The sequence below is a fragment of the Chiroxiphia lanceolata genome, chromosome 13 (assembly GCF_009829145.1).
Source record: "Chiroxiphia lanceolata isolate bChiLan1 chromosome 13, bChiLan1.pri, whole genome shotgun sequence".
Lineage (NCBI taxonomy): Eukaryota > Metazoa > Chordata > Aves > Passeriformes > Pipridae > Chiroxiphia > Chiroxiphia lanceolata.
In genome coordinates this window covers 10,349,227-10,366,987 of record NC_045649.1, presented here as the reverse complement: position 1 = coordinate 10,366,987, position 17,761 = coordinate 10,349,227, and the positions used below count along the sequence as shown (strand labels likewise).

Here is a 17,761-nt window from a genome sequence, read left to right as displayed (position 1 = left end):
AGGAGAGGAAAGCTCCATGTCCTACCCAGACTAGCCTCACCTACAAACTGTAGTAGCTCACAGGCAGTTTGTAGCCATTCAGGTGAGTGTCCTGTATCTGTATGACTTTTAAGTTTTATTGAAGCTCTTCAGTCAATTCACCAGTGACCTTGAGAGATCCTCTCAGATGTGCTGGCAATTGTGTAGTTGATGCATTTCCATACAAGGCACTAAACCCTTACATATTGGAAAAGTCATTTGGTCTGTCAGAACTTGCATGGAAAAATACAAATATTTCATAAGGACAAGTGGGCAGATTATTCTCAGGGTATTGATTCCACATTTTGGTTTGCTGAAAACCTGCTGCTAAATAGACCTCCCCACTGGAGAGACTGAGCAACATGGTCATTTCAGGGAGAGACTCTGGGGATTTATTGATTGGACGTGAGAATACTAATCATGAAATAGCATAGATTGAACATGCTTTTGTGACTACCATTTGCATATAAAGGTAACATTTCAATATTAGGAAGGGAAGACATTTCAGAACATTAACAGTAGCTGTCTCAGATCGAGTCATATTCCTTTACCACTTCTTCAGGCTTCTCATTTTCCAGGGTCTAGAGAACTGGGACAATACACATATAATGCTGTCTGTAACAAGTAAGTTATCAAATACATTTGCTATATTGGACAGATACTGAAAATGAAACTCCTATCTCCAGCAAACCTAGAGAGTAATGTTTTCTCTCCCAAACTTACTGGAAAACTGTATACATTTTGGGTTTTGAAATAGCTTTCTGTTTGCTTCTTGTAATCAAGAAGTTAATTCAATTAATTTCAATCAATTTTTGTAATCAAACACTTTAAACTTGCCTTCCTCTTTACATATTAATTTTGTCAGATTGAAGTATTAAAAAAACAAAAATGAGGAAGCCCTTAAAATTTTGAGCAAGACTACACTGTTATATAGTTTATCATATTTGTATATTTTGCCCTTTATCTTTCTGTTGCGTTAGGGGTTTTTTTGTTTGTTGGGTTTGGGTTTTTTTTTTACTTTGCTTTTTTAGAGTAGCTCATCAAAGATAGAACGTGTATCTTCTTAGGCACTTGCTAGTCCTCTGCTTTGTCAGTGGACCCCCAGGCATCTCCAGTGGCAGCCCCAACAAAAGGATTGCAAGCTATCTGCAGAGGACAGGCAGTTACATAGGCCTAAATGGGCTTGGAGGACTTATGTCTGTGTATTTTATCTGGCTTGGGGCATTTCTCCCTTGTTGGCCACGCCAGCCACCCTGTGAATTTCAGAGGTCAAGGTGAAGAAAATAGGCACCTCGTTTGAAACCTGGACCCCAACAAAGCATTCACTACCTTTTCAGAAGTATCTAGATGTAAAGGCTGAGACAAATAATATTTTAGGTTTGTTTGTGCTAGTGATGTAGGCTAGACCCAATGAAAGGTCTAATCTATGCTTCCATGCACAAGTGGATGCAAACTGCACTAATTCAGTGCAGAACACAGAATGCTGGAGTTTTCTGTGCTGCTGTACATTTGGGTATGTCAAAAGCAACCAGTATGAAGACACTGCACTTTAAGTAACTCCTGAAGTGTAGTACAGCTTTGTTTATTAAGGTAGAAATCAGAATGGCCCAGACTGAACTCTTCTACTTTAGGTGCAAATCCCTCTGATTACGGGCTGATGGTATGTTATACCTTGTGCCTGCTGTTCTCAGTTCCCTGCAGATGGGATTCAACAAGGTACCTCAAGCACCAATAACATGAAGTACTTTACTAAATAGGGTCCTGAAAGACATCAGACCCTTAAAAGCCAGTTTGGCCTGCTGAGAGATGAGCAACTTCACTCCACATCTGATGAGAGGATCCAAATTGTCAGTTCAGTGGGAGAATCTTTCTATTGTAGGGATGAAAAGCTCAGGGGATCTCACTCATGCTCAGTGGTCTTGTAATTAAATGTTACACACTTGATGAGCATTACACTGCAAGCCTCAAGGCTAATTTACATGTTACCACCAAAATGTCTTATTTTATTTTGCTTGTAAAAATACTGTGCAGGCATCATTGCATGTCATTGCAAATGGTTTGTTATCAATGATGCTTGGGTGACTCAAAATTACTAAAAGCTGTACATAATTACTGCTAAAAAGCCCCATACAGAACCAATAGTACTTCCTCTACAGTAGATATTTTATGACTAAGAAGGCTTTCCTGATGTGACTGACAATGTTAGGATCACAAACAAGTAGCCTGCCAGCAAATAAAGAATAGCATTTTGGGGAAACAAAGTAGTTTGATTCAATTATAGTACTACATGTATCATTAAAGCGTATGTTGCTTTTCTGGGAGTTGTCCATTAATTGAAAATAGGAAGGCAGAGTGGGAGGAAAGAGAGAAAAATGAAAATAGGTGGGAGCTTCTTGTAAGCATGGTGATAGGTATGATGTCAATATGAGATATTTACTGGCATATTTTAATGCTTTATGTTGTAAAAGTTGCTTTTACTGATTTGGGCCACATGACTCATGTCACTCTTTACACAAGATAAGGGAAAGGAGACGAAGTTTCTCAAGACTCTGGGATCCATTTAGCACATACTCCTGTATCAGCTTCTTGGTCGGAGGAGGTCATTCCACAAGAAGCATTTCAGTGCACACGTATCAGATGGACTGAACGGCCGTTTCTTACAATTCTCTATTTCTTTTTTACTTGACTGACTTCAAAGCAATGCTAAAGCACTGCAATCGTTTATTGGAATATATTAATAATAATAAATTATGGTTTCATTCACTGAATTCCAGTTCTTAGAAGAATAAACAACCTTGTGCAGATGCAGAAGAAAGGCAGAGAAATATTAGATGACTTACCCACAGTCTGCAGCAGGTGAGTGAAAGAATTAGATACAGAACCTCTGGCCTCTGGCCTTTCTTTCAAATAATCTTTCCTGTGTTTGTGCCACAGTAAAATGATTTTGCATATGTCCTGTCTCAGAAATATGAAAAATATATGCAATATGCAAAGCAGCCAATTGGGCTGCCTTTTGGAATATATCATCATTTATGAACGGTGCATCTTGAAGCCTAAACAGATTGTGTGCAATTAATTGCAAACTGTCAAAGAGACTACAGCACTTTACTGCCAATTTGTAAATAAAACCTACTATGCAAAAGGACGGAGGCAAGTGAGGTGAGTTTCTCTGGATAAAGGAAAGGCAATGCACAAATGCAGTGCAACACAATTTTTACACTCCAGCCTTTAAGAATTTTGCTGACCCTGTAAAAAAATGGTGTGGTGCAGAGTCATTGAATGCAGGTAAGCTTCTCCGTAGGTAAACATTTTACATAACCTAAATGAAGAACTCCCAGCTTACTTGACAAAAGAATAAAGAAGTCACCATGTGCAAAAAGAAAAACGTTCTTTTTAGTAAAATCTTGGAAAAATACATGAGCATTTTTGTACCCTAAAGATGTGCTGAACAATGGTGATGATGATGTGCAAACAAAGCAGATTCCCTTTATGTCCCAATTATGACCCTCAAATGATCTTTGTTATAAATATACTCATCCTGGTGACTGGCCAATACCTGACTGGATTCCTTATCCAGTGCTTTGTATCACTGCTGTTACCATCCTACAGCTCATTGTTCCCCTCATAATATTCAATAAATACAATATGTTTGGTGCCACTGCTGATCTGCTGAGCCAGTCAGTGGCCAGCCCAGTGACTCAGTCTTGATCTCAGCTTCAGAAGAAAAATGATGATGCCTGTCTTTCTAGGTTTGAACCCCCCTCCGGTGAACAGCATCACAAATGTGATACAGACCCTCAGTAATTACTGAAACAGCAGTTTGTCACAAGCTGCCTGCAGCACTGATGGACAATCTGCTTGTGGATATAGTTAGAGGAAGGAATGTGTAAGAAAATATGATATTTGTGACAGGCTTAACTTGGATTTTTTGTTTCAGGGGATGAAATGTACATGTGGAGGCAGTGTTGATGAAGAACTAGGTACCCATTTTCATTAACAATTCTTCCCACCTCTCTGGTATTTAATATATATACAAAATTTACTCCAGTGTAAATAAGAATTTGGCTCAAGTAGCAACCACATCTACATGAAATGTAATTAGCATCTCCCCTGAAGTTCACATATATCAGCAGTTTCCAAAACAAGTAGATTTAGCCCTCAAGGAAGAGCAGATCTGCCTACATAGCCCGGTCACCCTTCACACTGGTACCACGGAGGGCGTCCTTGTGTCACTCAGCAAACAAAAAAATCCCTTCTCTCATCCCCTGAGCCTCGTAACAGCCCAGAGCTTCCTGCAGCATATAGGCACTTCCCTGTGCTCTGTGCATCTGAAAAGAAATGGAAATCTAGAAGTCCTCTTCATGTGAAACAGTTCTCTTTATTCTTTTTCTGCCCTAATCTTGTAGTGCAATTGCAGCTCCAGAAATGACAAAACATCTGAGTCCACCGATGGTGAGGTAAATGCAAGGATGAGAGATGATGAAAGAAAAAATGGACTCTTAGTCTGATCGGCTTTGGATGGAGCTTTACAGGGAATCAGGACACCAAAGGATGCTGTTGTAGGGGGCAGCTGCCCATGCAGGGGAAACACAGCTCCAGCTGTCTGGAAAACCAGAAATATAGAATTGAGAGGAGGGAATGCACTGCTTGGCCCCAGCCAAATTAACAGTGACTTTTTGTTTCACAGCTTAATATGTTGTTCCTATTAGTCAATTGAAGACATTTTGTCTTCTATGAGATGTATTCTCTCCTCCCCGACTTAAGGTAATTTACTTCCAGGATTTTTTTTTTTTTAACTAGATTGCACTTGGCTCTAGGTACAGAAGGTTTCCTTCAGAAATCTTTGCTGAGCTGATGGCACAAACAGCTATGTTCCTCCAGACTCTATTAACTCAAACTGTCAAAATCTACGTGTCCACCTCCCCTTGTTTGTTATTTTGTTTATTGCAGTGCTGGAGATTGCTCGCGTTTCACCAGAAAAGGCTCTCCAGTCCGCAGCTCTCGGATTTTCCCTCTCGTGTCACTCAAGCAAACTGCCCTGAGCTTCCCTGCTGCCGAGGTCGGAGCAGAGCCACCGCAGCCCTCTGGCCCCCGCCGGGAGCCCGGCACACCAGCACCCGCTCGGAGCCCCGGAGCTGCGGGAGCACAGACACACACACAGACACACACACACACATACATACACGAGCTGGGCTCCCCAGCGCTGCCGAGAGCCAAATGGGATTTTGCCTGAATGAGTACTGGGGGGTGGGTGCTCGTTCAGAGCCACAAACAACTCCTTAAAATACCACGAGTGCTCAGAAGATGGAAATTTGCTATATTATGATTTCAGAAAGCAGCAGATGAACACTGGACATAATGTCAAGTCCTCCTCCCCGCTCTGAACAGCTCACTCAAACCCACTGAGCCTTCTGAACAATCCAGCTTCAGCCCTTGACTGTTTTCATTACATTATTTTGATGCACTGTGATGAATGCAAGAGATCACTATACATTAAAAGCAGAGTTCAATAACCAGTATGGAACAGTGTCCATATGCTGGCTGACAGCTTTACCCTACAGTTACTGGGCTAGTAGTTTTCAGCCAAAAGTCAGGAGAATTTGGTACTCAGTTTTGCCCTCCCATTCCCCTCTCTCTGCCACTGAAGTAATCTGAAGTAATAATTTTCAACTGAATATTTTCAAGTGTTATCTGTATCTGTAGTTGCCAGTAAGAGCTCAGCCCTGTTCCTCTTACCACCAGCTCTGCAGATGCTCCTGGAAAGTGGGCAGGAGACCTCTACCACCCCTGGCTATTCCCAGCAGGACTCTGAAGTGTTCCAGCTCTGGTGAGGTACCAGTGTGTGGTGAGGAGCACTGATGCTCTCCTGGGATACCACCATGTATGTTATGTAGTGCTTGTATGTCACTAAGATTTTGGAGGGTAGAATAGAGAGAGCCTATTATTTTCCTTAGAAACAGTTTTCCTCCTCGGTCGTCCCTCGACATCTACCCCTCACAACAGGCTTGTGGTGCAATATGCACTTCTCTCCTCTACAAGGGCTCTGCTCCTTTTAGAAAAGGCTTCCAGAAGGATACCGACAGCACTGAAATCCCATTTGGTCTGCTTGGTTTTTACCAGCCCTACTCAACTGCCCTGCAAGAAGAGAGAGGAATATTTTCCCTGCTCTCTGGAGTAAAGTCCTCCATTACCACGTCACAAAAGAAAACAGGCTGCTTGGTAGCTAAGGAAAAATGCTGACTTTAAACCTGAGCTAAGGCTCTATCATTTACACTAATGAGCTCACTGGTGGGGAATTTGTAAAATATTACGATAAAAAGTAGCTGTAGTCAGTGTTCGATGGAATTTACTATTTTACTTTTTTGCTGAAAATAGATATAAGTACTAATAATTTTCCCATTCAAACCTAGAGAGAAATAACTGCAGCAAGAATTGTCCCAGTAGAAGTTCAAAGATCTTGTAAGTAATCCATTATTATAAAGATTTATTTTTTAACCATGGGTTGCGTCTAAATTCTTCTGGGAAGGCTACAGACTTTAACTGGTTGAATAACAAATAAGTTACTCAGAAGAAGCCCTTAATGAAATATTAACATGTCAGGATTTTAATTGCTGGTAACTTATGGTTACAAGTTAACCCCCTAGATCTGCTAGTCATCCTTGTCCTGTCAGATTTTGATTTCTGATGGAAGTGTGCCCTGGGATGCCCAGGATGCCCTGTAATGGTCTCTGTGCCAGGTGCCACATATGTCCAATATGTGCAGTGAAAAAGAGAAGGTATTTAATAGCCTTAGTTATCATACAGTGTCAGAGCAGTAAATGACAACTGCTAAGGGAATCTCCAAGCTACTGTAGGTTACAAGGACTGGACCATTCTGTTCTGAGCCAGAATAAATGAGTATGGCTGGAGAGAGCAACTCTGCTATAAAACTAGTAAAAATGGAAGAAAGTAAAGGGCTGGGAGTAAGCAAAGAGGAACAAAGACATCTCAGCTAAAGGGCTGGAAAACTCTCTTAGTTTGGCATCCATGTGAGATATGAATGTTTCCAGCATGTTTGTCCTCCCTCTCTGGTTTTTGGTTTTGGGTTTTTTGTTTGTTTGTTTTTTTGTTTGGCTTTGGTTGGTTTTTCAGTCACTGGTTCAACACCTGGAAAAGCTGGCCAGAGATGCAATTCAGTGCACTGTCTTCATTGCTTGTGACCACTCACTGCTGCATGCAGACAAGAAATCAGTCCTAATGAAATATTCCATGTGCTGGTTGTACCCCTGTAGCCTTCTTTTCTGCCTGGGGGTATCTGTGTTTCTGCAGTGCTGTCTCAGCCACCTCATTCTCCTGATGGTTGTGGCTTTAAGTCATCACTTTGATAGCAATTTGGGAAGGGGTGCTGGGGTGTATGATAGACACTAATCTCAGACAAGGAATAGCTGAACAGGAAGAAATGAACACGGTGACTCGTTTGGGGTTTAATGCTGCTGAAAAGGACAAAGGGGAGAAAGCATGTAGCAGACAGGAGAAAAGTGTATGGAATGGATACAAGAGGGAGAGCTGATTTATGGGCTGTCACTGGTGTGTTTTCCAACTCCCTGAGTCCTGCAAGCACTAGGAATATGACAGACCAACAAAAAGGATCAGTGTGAGAGACTATGGAAGCTTGTCTTGTATGCAACTGATCACAATTACTATAATATTTCAAGAACACATTGCATTTTTTCACAAAAATATTGTCAAATCCAAGGCTACTGTATCTTTGTCTTCATACGGCTCATCACGAGATTTGAATTTTCTGGCACCTAAAAGTTTGTCTGCCTGTCTCCTTTCCTCCATCCTGCCCATCACTTCGTACCCAATATGGAAGTGCTGAAGTGTTGCTGTTGCTGCTTTTTCCCAAGAAGAGCGGCCACTAGAGGGAAAGATGCACACAGAAAAAGTTCCTCTCAGCACCTCTGGGGCTTCCTCCGTAAGGAAAAAAAAAAAAATCAGAATTTTACCCAGCATTTGTAAGGTGGCCTGGTTTATCCTTTCAGACAAAGTACATTGAATGAGATTATTTTTAGTATTGCAGTTGCACCGTACACCCTGAAACATAGCCAAAATTAAGGGCCAGGAAAAAAAATCATTGGCTAAATTACACAGAGGAGATTGGATTACCTGTTCAAACAGAGCTCTTAATTCTGTGTATAAATAGAATCCACAAATACAAGTGCACTGCAGTAGAAAATAAGGCCAGCCAACAGCCCCTAATAACCCTTAATTATTAGGAGTTTCAGTTAACATTTGGACAGCTTTGGTCTTAATTCTTTTAAGTTTGAAGTGGCAGCATGACCGAGGTGGCCCCATTTACAATTACAGTGAGCACACATGCTGTTCCAGGCCATGCTGGCTTCAGCTGAGTGTTCTCTGGCAGCTTGGGTTGGGATTTTGCCCTGTTAAAATATAATTACCTATCTGAATGGGAACTAATTTCCAGTTTGAGTTATTCACTTGTAACAATGCACTTGTTCTGACAGAAGTCTGTGACAAGAAAAACAAATCAAGCTCCTGACCTTGGCATCATCGCTCACTTAGGAATTTTTTGTACCTGAAAGAAAATCTGCTGATATCCCATGCAAGTAATAAATCACCTCACGTCATCAGTAAATACAGCTGTAAAACAGACATCTCAAGGTAAGACTGAAATCCAATGTTACTTTACAAAAAAAAAAAAAGAAAAGCTTGAGAGTTCTATACTACACATGAACAATTATGGTTGTATAAACCGGAATGTTCAACAATTGCCTTAAGGATGGTGTTTTCAAATGTCCTTAGCAGCGAGCTAATATTCTTTCCCAGTTTTAAATTTGCCCTCTGTAATATATATGGGACTTCAGAAGTCAAATACTGTATTGCACGCAGACAGTAAAATGCAGCAGGTGACATTTATCCACTTTATCTTAATAAGCTTAATAATTTTGTTATTCTTCAAACTATACAAACTCAAATACATGTGTAGCCCAAGGATCCTTCAAGGTAGATAATCTTATATTAATTTATTGCTGCAATCCACACTTTGGTTAAGATTGTGTAACTGTTTCCCCTTTGACCTTCAGTTTGCAACTACCTGTATCAACCAAAAATTTCCATTCCTGATGCTTGGGTTTGCCACTATTTTGAACTGCAAAAGTTGAATTTTTATTTCAACATTTTATCACAATCTTTATGAACATTTCAAAACACATGGAGGTTCAGGGAAAACACTAAGCTTATTTTGTTTGATATTGTCTAGCCCGAAGCGAGATCTGAAAGTAAAAATTAGAACTCTTTTTCTGTAGGAAGGAGTGCATGATTAATGTTGAGAAGCAATCTGGTTTCATTTGATCAAATAAAATTACAGAACATTCAGATATGAGTATAGGCAAATGCTCACCTGGCAATTTTTGTCAGGTGCATACCTTGGAAAGCATATGCACTGTCTAGTTGTCCATCTATTGGTGGGTTTTACCCTCAGCAATGCCCTCTTTCTCCTGCAAGCACAAGCGATCATGAGAGAATTCCCTTGGCTGGTGGTGTTCTCCTCCTGGCACCTGAACCAGTCTGTCTGTGCCATTTTCTGTCTTTTGTCTGCTGAGTATGACCTGCACTGGCAGGCACGTGGCACAGCAAGTCTCTGGCCTTTGTCATTCTACAGAGTGTGGAACACTACTGATAATTTCTGCTGGATGGCACCGTAGCAGTTCATCTGCTCCTGCTGTGCACTCTCTCAGTGAACTCAGTCTGCTCTTTGAGTTACCTTAACTGCTTACTGTGGAAGCTGAAGGTGACACCATAAGCAAATCACCATAAATATATGCAAACCTCTCTTATAACAGCAAATCAGATGGTTGTAGATAGGCCACAGTGTAGACCAGCAAGAGTTGTTTTGCACTAAATCTCATTTTCACCCATCTTTGGACTTTGCACGGAGTCCCAGCAGATGCTTGGGAAGACAAGTATCTTAAGTTTATATGGGCATATATAAATCCCCGAATTGCTTTTTGCTGTTTATACTTCATAAGCTAATATAGCAGTGAACAAACTGCATTTTCAGAACTGTGAACAAACTGAATTTCATATAAGTTATCCAGTTATGGGCCAGATTTTGCATTTCTTACTCAAGAAGGATTAAATCAAAAGGCAAGTAGTCAGTGAAAAGGTGATTTTATACACAGCTAGCTAAACTCTTACTAAATTATTCTCTCAAAGGAAAAATAAACGTTTCCAGTAGATTTCTCTGCACTTGTTTTTGGAGAAGCTGATGCCTTTGCCCTTAGAGCCTTTCTTCATAAGTGAAGCTGAAGTTAAATGTCTAGTGAGATTGAGTTTCTAAGGACGATTTTCCTAAAACAGGATTAAGGCTCACTGATAGTTTAATGGAGGGCAGGTAATGCTGCTGCTGCTCCTGATTTAAACTGCTTTGTAGCTAAACTATATTTTGGTTTCTACAGATAACAGCTCAGTACCTCTGAGCTTTAAACTTACTTCTGGCTCTCTGTAGTTTTTTTTCTGGAACAAAACAAGCAACCCTCTTGTGATCTGAGCAGGATAGTATCCAGTCCTGAAGCCGTTCTTTGGAAACTTAATGAAGATCACTCAATTATTATTTTCTTCCCTTCAGATTATTTCCAAGTCGTTTGTTTGCTTGTTTGTTTTCTTTGGGTGAAACATTAGGGGAGTTCTACAAACTAAGAGTCTGTGGTCAATCTGTCAGCACTGGGGTAGTAGCTAGTTACCACACAATGCACAGTTTACGTATTTTCTCCATATTCACAGAAGTTTTTTCTTAAAAGCAAGCATCAAAGAGGTCTGCTTGACAAATACCTTAGTTTCAGTCTAACAGCTACAATATCCATTAGTTTGTAAATACCTTGACACCATTTCCATTGTATCTGAATGACAATTGGCCTTTTGTATCTCAATGACATTGATTAACAAGGCAGTTTGTAATTAGATGGGTAACATAATTCCTGGCCCTCTGTAAACATCTGAATTTGCAGATCTCGACTCCTAGCTTGGGAGCTCTCTGCTACACATCACTAATTATGCCATGTTCTTATATATCAGTCCCTACATCCTCCTGCTGAGCCTCTCTTCTTTTTTCCCAGTACGACTCAGAGACTGTTGTCAATACAGAGAGAATCAACACAACTGCCTAGCGCTGCATGTGACATTTAATGAAAATGAAGTCATGTCTCATTTGCATGGCAGGTGTTACTTTATTCCAGCCAGGACTGCAGAAGCTGGGTGCTACGGTGCTAGTCAAGTGTGCAAGACTGATAGCCGATGGCAACGAGGGTGTCTGGCACAGGAATCTTTACATCTCCCCCTTGCCTGCCTGCCCCACCTCCTGTGTGAGGAATAGGGCTCCTGGTAGAGCAATTTGTTCATTTTTCCAGGCCCCCCTGTTCTCGTTCTTTCTGGTAACTCCGTCCATCAAAGCCCTCAAAGTGGTCGAGGTGGTTGGGGGTGGAAGGCCCACCCAGCTTCCTGCCAGGGGGGTCACCACTAAACATCAAGCAACTTCCAGCCCAGGAGGGGAGACTCTCTCCTGGATTCAAATCCACAAGCCAAAAATAAAGAGCTCTATAGCATAATTGACTTCTGTCGTGCAAAAGAAGTGTCTTACAAGAGTAATATATGAGTATTTTTTTACATAAGAAAGAGCCATGTATGTTGAAAGAACGGGTATGCTTTTTTTGAGTCAAGCCCTCAAAAAAATTAAAAGGGCAGAGTCTTGCTCCTTCAGTTTCCATTCCCCCTTGTCATTTCGTCAGTTCTGACAAGGATGCAAAATGCTCATTTTTGCTGATTTTTATTTGCTTTAGCTTTATTAGTACCCCTTAGAAATATTAATTTTATTTTAAAGTTTCTGATTCTGACTTCGAACTCAGTTAAGACCGTCAACAGTACTAACACATTGCTAATCCTAAGCATATGTCTTACATGAAGTGACTCCGCCCACTCACTTTTATCTCATTTTCTACTTCTCAGGCGAGTTTTTGTTTCTATTTTATTATCTCCCCAACTCCTCTCTGACCACTCTCCTTCCCCTATAATCATTTTGCCACTAATTTGGTTTCCAGAGCACTTCACTGCTGACTGTCTAAAGTAGATGCGTGGTACTTTGATCCTCCCTGAGGAGGCTCCTGATGCCATTGGTTCCCGCTACATCCCGTCCCCTCAGAGCCAGCCAGTACCAACCCACGGGCAAACTCGGATACTTCGCAGACACTCTGAGTAACTTTACAGACGCACATTTAACTTAGCAGGGCAGTAACATGAAGAAAGTTTTATTTAAAGCAGTTTTCAGAAAGAGAGATCGATTTCCCAGGCAAAAACTTATGAACCCCACAGTCGAACAGCACAGCAAAATAAACTAAAGCCGTTACCAAAATTCATAATGATTTGCAGAGAAGCCCAGTTTTGGATGATATTCAGTTTCCCAGAGAGGATGCTACAAACTCCATGTAAGTTTCTATCTCTGAACATAAGTTTTAACTTTAGAAACAGATCTGCCAGTTAGAAAATTACTTTGTTCCAGTCGTTTGTTTCTAACGGTTCATCGGTAAATTTCTTCATTTACAATACCGGGTGATGATCTTTTTTGACAGCACATCCAGAACGAACAGTGGTCAGATGTCCACAGAGACAAAGCAATCTTTGCACTTTGGGAAACAACGACAGCCCTACAGCCGCGCTCCGGGCTGGACCCATCCGTGGGCAGGGCACGTAGTGACTTTCTCTAACAGCGGGGCGCTCTGCCGGCCAGGAAAGGCTCTGGACGCTGTCAAGAGTTTTTTGTTCGGGAAGCCTTGCGGTCTGTTCCTCCCCGGGATGCGAACGAGACGGCTGAAGGAGACAGCGGAGCCTGGACACCCCGGGGAGGGGGACCCGTGGCGTCCCATCCCTCGGTGCACTCTCCGGCGGGGCGGGCGCGGGCTCACCGCGGGTGATGCTGTAGCTGCTCGGGAGCGGCGGCAGGCCTCTGCCCCGCGCAGCAGCGCGCTCCCTTCCAGCCCGCCTCGTCCAGGAGCGCCGCGAAAACCTTTGCCGGACACCCCGGTCCGCGCCGAGCTGCTCCGCGGGAGTTCCCGAGCCCCGCGCCCCCCGCCCCGCCGCTCCCCGGCGCTCCTACCTGCGCGGCGCGGTGAGGACTGCGAGGTGCGGGGCTGCGGTGCGGTGCGTCGCGGGCGGCTGCCGGGCACCTGCTCCCGCGCCCGCGGCCGCGCCGCCCCACAAAAGCGGCGGCGGCGGGCGCCGGCGGGCGGACCGCGCGGCCATTGGCGGCGGCGGGCGCGGCGGGGGCGGGCGCGGGGCGCTGACGCGAGCGCGGGGCCGGTGGGGAGGCGGGGCCGCGCCCCGCGCCGTCTTTGTGCTCGCCGGCAGCCCCGGCAGCGCCGCCGCCTCCCGCCGCCTCCCTCAGCCCCGCGCGGCGCGGCGGGCGGCTCCGCTCCGCCCGGTCCCGCTCCCGCACCCGCAGCGCTTCCGCGCCGCGCTATGTGTGCCGGCACTCCCGTTCCTCCTCGCGGCCGCTTCCCAGCCGGCGGGGCGCGCCCGGCCCCGCTCTGAGCGCGGCGGGGCAGAGGGAGCGAGCGGAGCGGAGCCTGGACGTGCCGCCCGGCGCGGCGCGGAGCGGCGCGGAGCGAAGGGAGCGCGGCGCCATGCGGGGCCCGGGGCTGGGGCTGGGGCTGGGGCTGCTGCTGGGCGCGGCGTGGGTGGCGTGCGGGCAGAACGAGACGGAGCCCATCGTGCTGGAGGGCAAGTGCCTCGTGGTGTGCGACTCCAACCCCACCTCCGATCCCACCGGCACGGCGCTCGGCATCTCCGTGCGCTCCGGCAGCGCCAAGGTCGCCTTCTCCGCCATCCGCAGCACCAACCACGAGCCCTCCGAGATGAGCAACCGCACCATGATCATCTACTTCGACCAGGTGGGGAGGGCGCGGGGGGCTCCGGGCGCGGCGCCGCGGGAGAAGTTGCCGGGGAAGGCGGCGGGGCCGGGCCGGGGACGCGCCGCCCCGCGGGGCCCTGCCCGCGGGAGGGGGGGCGCCGGGGGCGGCCGCGGGGCAGCGGGACTGGACGGCGGTGGCTCCGCGTTGGTGCTGACGGTGCCCTTCCCTTCCAGGTACTAGTGAATATCGGCAGCAACTTCGACTCGGAACGAAGCACTTTCATCGCGCCCAGGAAAGGGATTTACAGTTTCAATTTTCACGTGGTGAAAGTGTACAACAGGCAAACCATCCAGGTCAGCCTCGAGCGCCGTCGCCTGGCTCCGCGGGCACCGCGGGAGGGAGCGGACGGGTCCGCGGCCCGGCGGGGCCGGGGCCGTGCGGGCGGCCGTGCGGGGACCGCCGCGGGAGCGCAGACCCGCGGCGTCCCCACCGTTCGAGGGGACGGTGCCCAAAGGGCCGCGGAGCCCCACCAGGCCTCCACTCGGCCCCTGCCCGCATGAGCTGTCCCGGGACGGGAGGTGATCGCCCGACGGCTGCCTGCCGCCCCCTCCCAGCCTGCCCGGGCCCGCGGGCTGCCCAGTGCCGCGGAGCGCCGGCGGGAGCATCCCTGAACAGAGCCCGTGGGAACCGCGGCCCCCAGTGGGCTCCTCACTCGCTCTCTGATGGCAGAAGGTTTCATAGGGATTTGGGGTTCACGGAGGTGCCTATGGCATGGATGCACTAACGAATCTGTGCATGTGTATGCAGCTACCTTATACATGCCTTTTGTATGTGGTTCGATGCATACACACCTCTAGGTAGGGTTAATAAATTACCGGCCTGAAGCCAGGTAGCATAACCCAGACAGGAATGACTGCATAGCAATGCACATTACAAAGGCGAATGTGCAGCTATATAGCACTGTTCTGGTGTAAGTGGCTTCACACCTCTAGATTCGGCAGGTAGTGTATTATTAATGTGGGGTATGCAGTCCCGGGATCATTAATGCGAGCTGAGCAGAGCTTATTGACTGTGTTGTATCATATTGTCTTTGCTGCCTAACAAAGGAAAACTACCTCTTGAATACACTTCAAAGGCGCTGACTCCGGCGGCTGTGGCTCTGCTGCTCGCTGTCTCTGAGGTTTCGCATAAAGCCATCTTTCAATAAGTACGAGCAGACCTCTTTTCATAGCCTGAAAACACAGGCACCCTATTGAAATTCTCCAAAATAGGATCAATGTTCTGCTTTATATGCACCGGGTGTTTTGATGTGGTTGTCGGTCTAAAACAGCGGTGAAAGACTTCTTCCTTTAGAGTACATACCTTAGCTGGGTTCAGATTGGTATTTCTTTTTTTATGGGACTGGAGTTTCAGCTGTCAAAAGAGGCCTTTTCTTAACTAAGCATCTCTCCTGCTAGGAAAGCCCCGGCGGTGTCGTTGTCTGACTTTAATTGACAGAGGGCTTTGTTTTATCTTGCTCTTTAGGTGAGTTTGATGCTAAATGGGTGGCCAGTGATTTCTGCCTTTGCAGGGGACCAAGATGTGACCCGAGAAGCTGCTAGCAATGGAGTCCTGATTCAGATGGAGAAAGGAGACAGAGCTTATCTAAAACTGGAGAGAGGAAACTTGATGGGAGGCTGGAAGTACTCAACATTCTCTGGATTTCTAGTGTTCCCACTTTAAATCACTTCTCATCCAAGAAAAGGGAGAGATCTCTTACAAATTCCCAAGTCGTAGCTGGGTTTAAAGAGTCATGGACAGCAGACTTTTTACATTCAGATATTAAAGAAGCTAAATCCTGCTTAGGTTTGTGTACATCTGCTTTGAAGAATTACTACTTATTTTTGTTGTGTTGCAGCCAACAGGCGGGAGACACTATAATTGATCAAAACCCCATTTATATTCTTCTCTCTCCTCCCACAAAATTAGTTCCCATCTCTGTGTCACTGGTGTAATCTGCCATTGTTCCCCCATGGCTTCTGCCTCACACAAGTAGACTTTAGATATTTTCATTGTCCTTTACAGCATATTTTGTAGTTTTGTTTTTAAAACATGTTAATCTTGACTCTTTCTCTGAGTTTAACTTTTAAAAAAAAAGCAAAGTATTTTTTGAATACATGGATGCCATGATGGAAGGGAAAATGCAATTCTTGCTGTGTACTGGCTGGCAAAAGGAAAAATTTCTACATGAAGAACTATTCACAGCCAAGGCTGACTAGAGTATTTCAATATTTCTATGTAATTCTGAGTGATTGTGAAATTTAAGGCTGCTAAATGTTTTGATGCTTGTTTTGCTCTTGTACAATGTGGCCCAACCAAACGCCAGGAAGTATATTGAACTTTTACTATTACTCTGTAATATATGTGTGAATATCGAAAATTAATTTTTGCTTTAATTCAATAAAGTTTAAATGGGACTTTTATTTTTCTTAACCAGAAATAAGGTTTCTCAATGCAGGTAGGTGGGGGCAGGAGGCTCGCCTTGGTCCCGGGGCTGCGGTGCTGGGACCGGATCGGGCGGGCCACCCCCCGCACCCCCCTGCCCCGCAGCCCCCCCGCGCGGGTCCCGCAAGCCCCGCGGGCGGTGCCGGCAGCCCCAGCGGACCCGTCTCTAGGAAGTTTGTCACCGACTCTGATATCCACTTATTTATAGCATTTATCTGTATTATAGTCTATAAACCAGATCGCATTTTATACGGCCGCCTAAAAACAACCGACCATGTGCTCTCGATGCTGGTACTGTTGATTCGCTAGTATTATTTGTTTACCGTCTTTTAAAGATGTAAATGCTATAATTTTGCAGTACTCAAAGAGATTACTACTTTTATTAAAAGGTGCGTACGAGGATTTCGATTGTATCTAAACTTTAATGTGAAATAAACCGGTGAAACGACCCCCGGGCTGTGTGCGTGGCGCGGCGGCGGCCGGCGCGGGGCTGCCCCGCGCCCCGGCTGCGGCACTGGCGGAGCCGCACGAACCCCCGGCTCCCGCGGAGTAATTTAATTAGCTCCAAGCAGTTGGGGGGATTAATACGAGCACAATAAGCAACACTTCTCGCTTTATTCACAGGTTCTGCCCTGGAAACAGACCGGCGGGGCGGGCGGGAGCGCGCTCCGCGGAGGGGCGGCGGCGGGGAGAGGGGCCGGCCGGGCTCAGCTGCAGCCGGGGATGGCCGCGGCCCTTGGACTCCAAGAGGAACACACCAGCGTCCTCTCAGTTCCTGCTCCTCTGTCGCCCAGGGGTGTGGGGGCCCAAACTGACTCTGGCTCCGCGGTTGCCTGGCGCGTGTTGCGATTTGCGCCTCGCAGGAGAGGTGGAGTCGCGGCCCGGCCCTCCTCAGCCCCCTCAACCTCGCCGCTGGCCAGGAGCCGTGCGAGGGAACAACGGAGATTTCTGAAGAAGGAGTAATGACGGAAAGCAGCTGGGCTGTGTTCACCTGGAGTTACAAACTGGCCAAGACAACCCACCCGTCTCCTTCTCCGGCCGCACGCTCCTCTCTCAATGTGAGACTCTTCATTGCTCTCCCCTTGAAGGCTCTCACCGCTCCCGCACCGCGCTGCCTCCCACCCGCCCGGCTGTCAGAGCCGCGCCCCCTTCGCGCCCCCCCCCGCAAGCGAAAGGTATGGTCAAGGCACGCAGAGCCGCTCCTTCCTCCCGTGACCACGGCGAGTGAGCAAAGTAGGCAAAAAAAAAAGGAGGGTGGAGGGGGCGAAACAACAATTGCTAGGTTGCAAGAGAAAGGACGGCGGCCTTGTGCCCTCACCGCGCTGGGGCCAGGCGGCAGCTCCCGGCCGGGCCCGCCG

General features: G+C 46.3%; 1 protein-coding gene and 1 long non-coding RNA gene across 3 annotated transcripts; both read left to right on the top strand.

The window, feature by feature from the left end:
* Nucleotides 1-9: 9 nt before the first annotated feature.
* Nucleotides 10-12,952, top strand: LOC116793301. Of its 2 annotated transcripts, XR_004359442.1 has the most exons (6): nt 10-3,998; nt 4,969-5,077; nt 5,769-5,899; nt 6,429-6,477; nt 8,526-8,682; nt 11,427-11,777. It is a non-coding gene; the product is annotated as an uncharacterized LOC116793301 (long non-coding RNA). The 2 variants fall into 2 exon arrangements; XR_004359441.1 differs by lacking the exon at nt 11,427-11,777 and adding an exon at nt 12,114-12,952 and having other exon boundaries at nt 4,969-5,899.
* A 403-nt stretch (nt 12,953-13,355) lies between these two features.
* CBLN1 (cerebellin 1 precursor) lies at nt 13,356-16,852 on the top strand. Its single transcript, XM_032701009.1, has 3 exons — nt 13,356-13,958; nt 14,153-14,272; nt 15,444-16,852. The coding sequence occupies exons 1-3, from the start codon at nt 13,692-13,694 to the stop codon at nt 15,639-15,641; spliced, it is 585 nt and encodes a 194-aa protein (XP_032556900.1). The 5' UTR covers nt 13,356-13,691; the 3' UTR covers nt 15,642-16,852.
* Nucleotides 16,853-17,761: the final 909 nt, after the last annotated feature.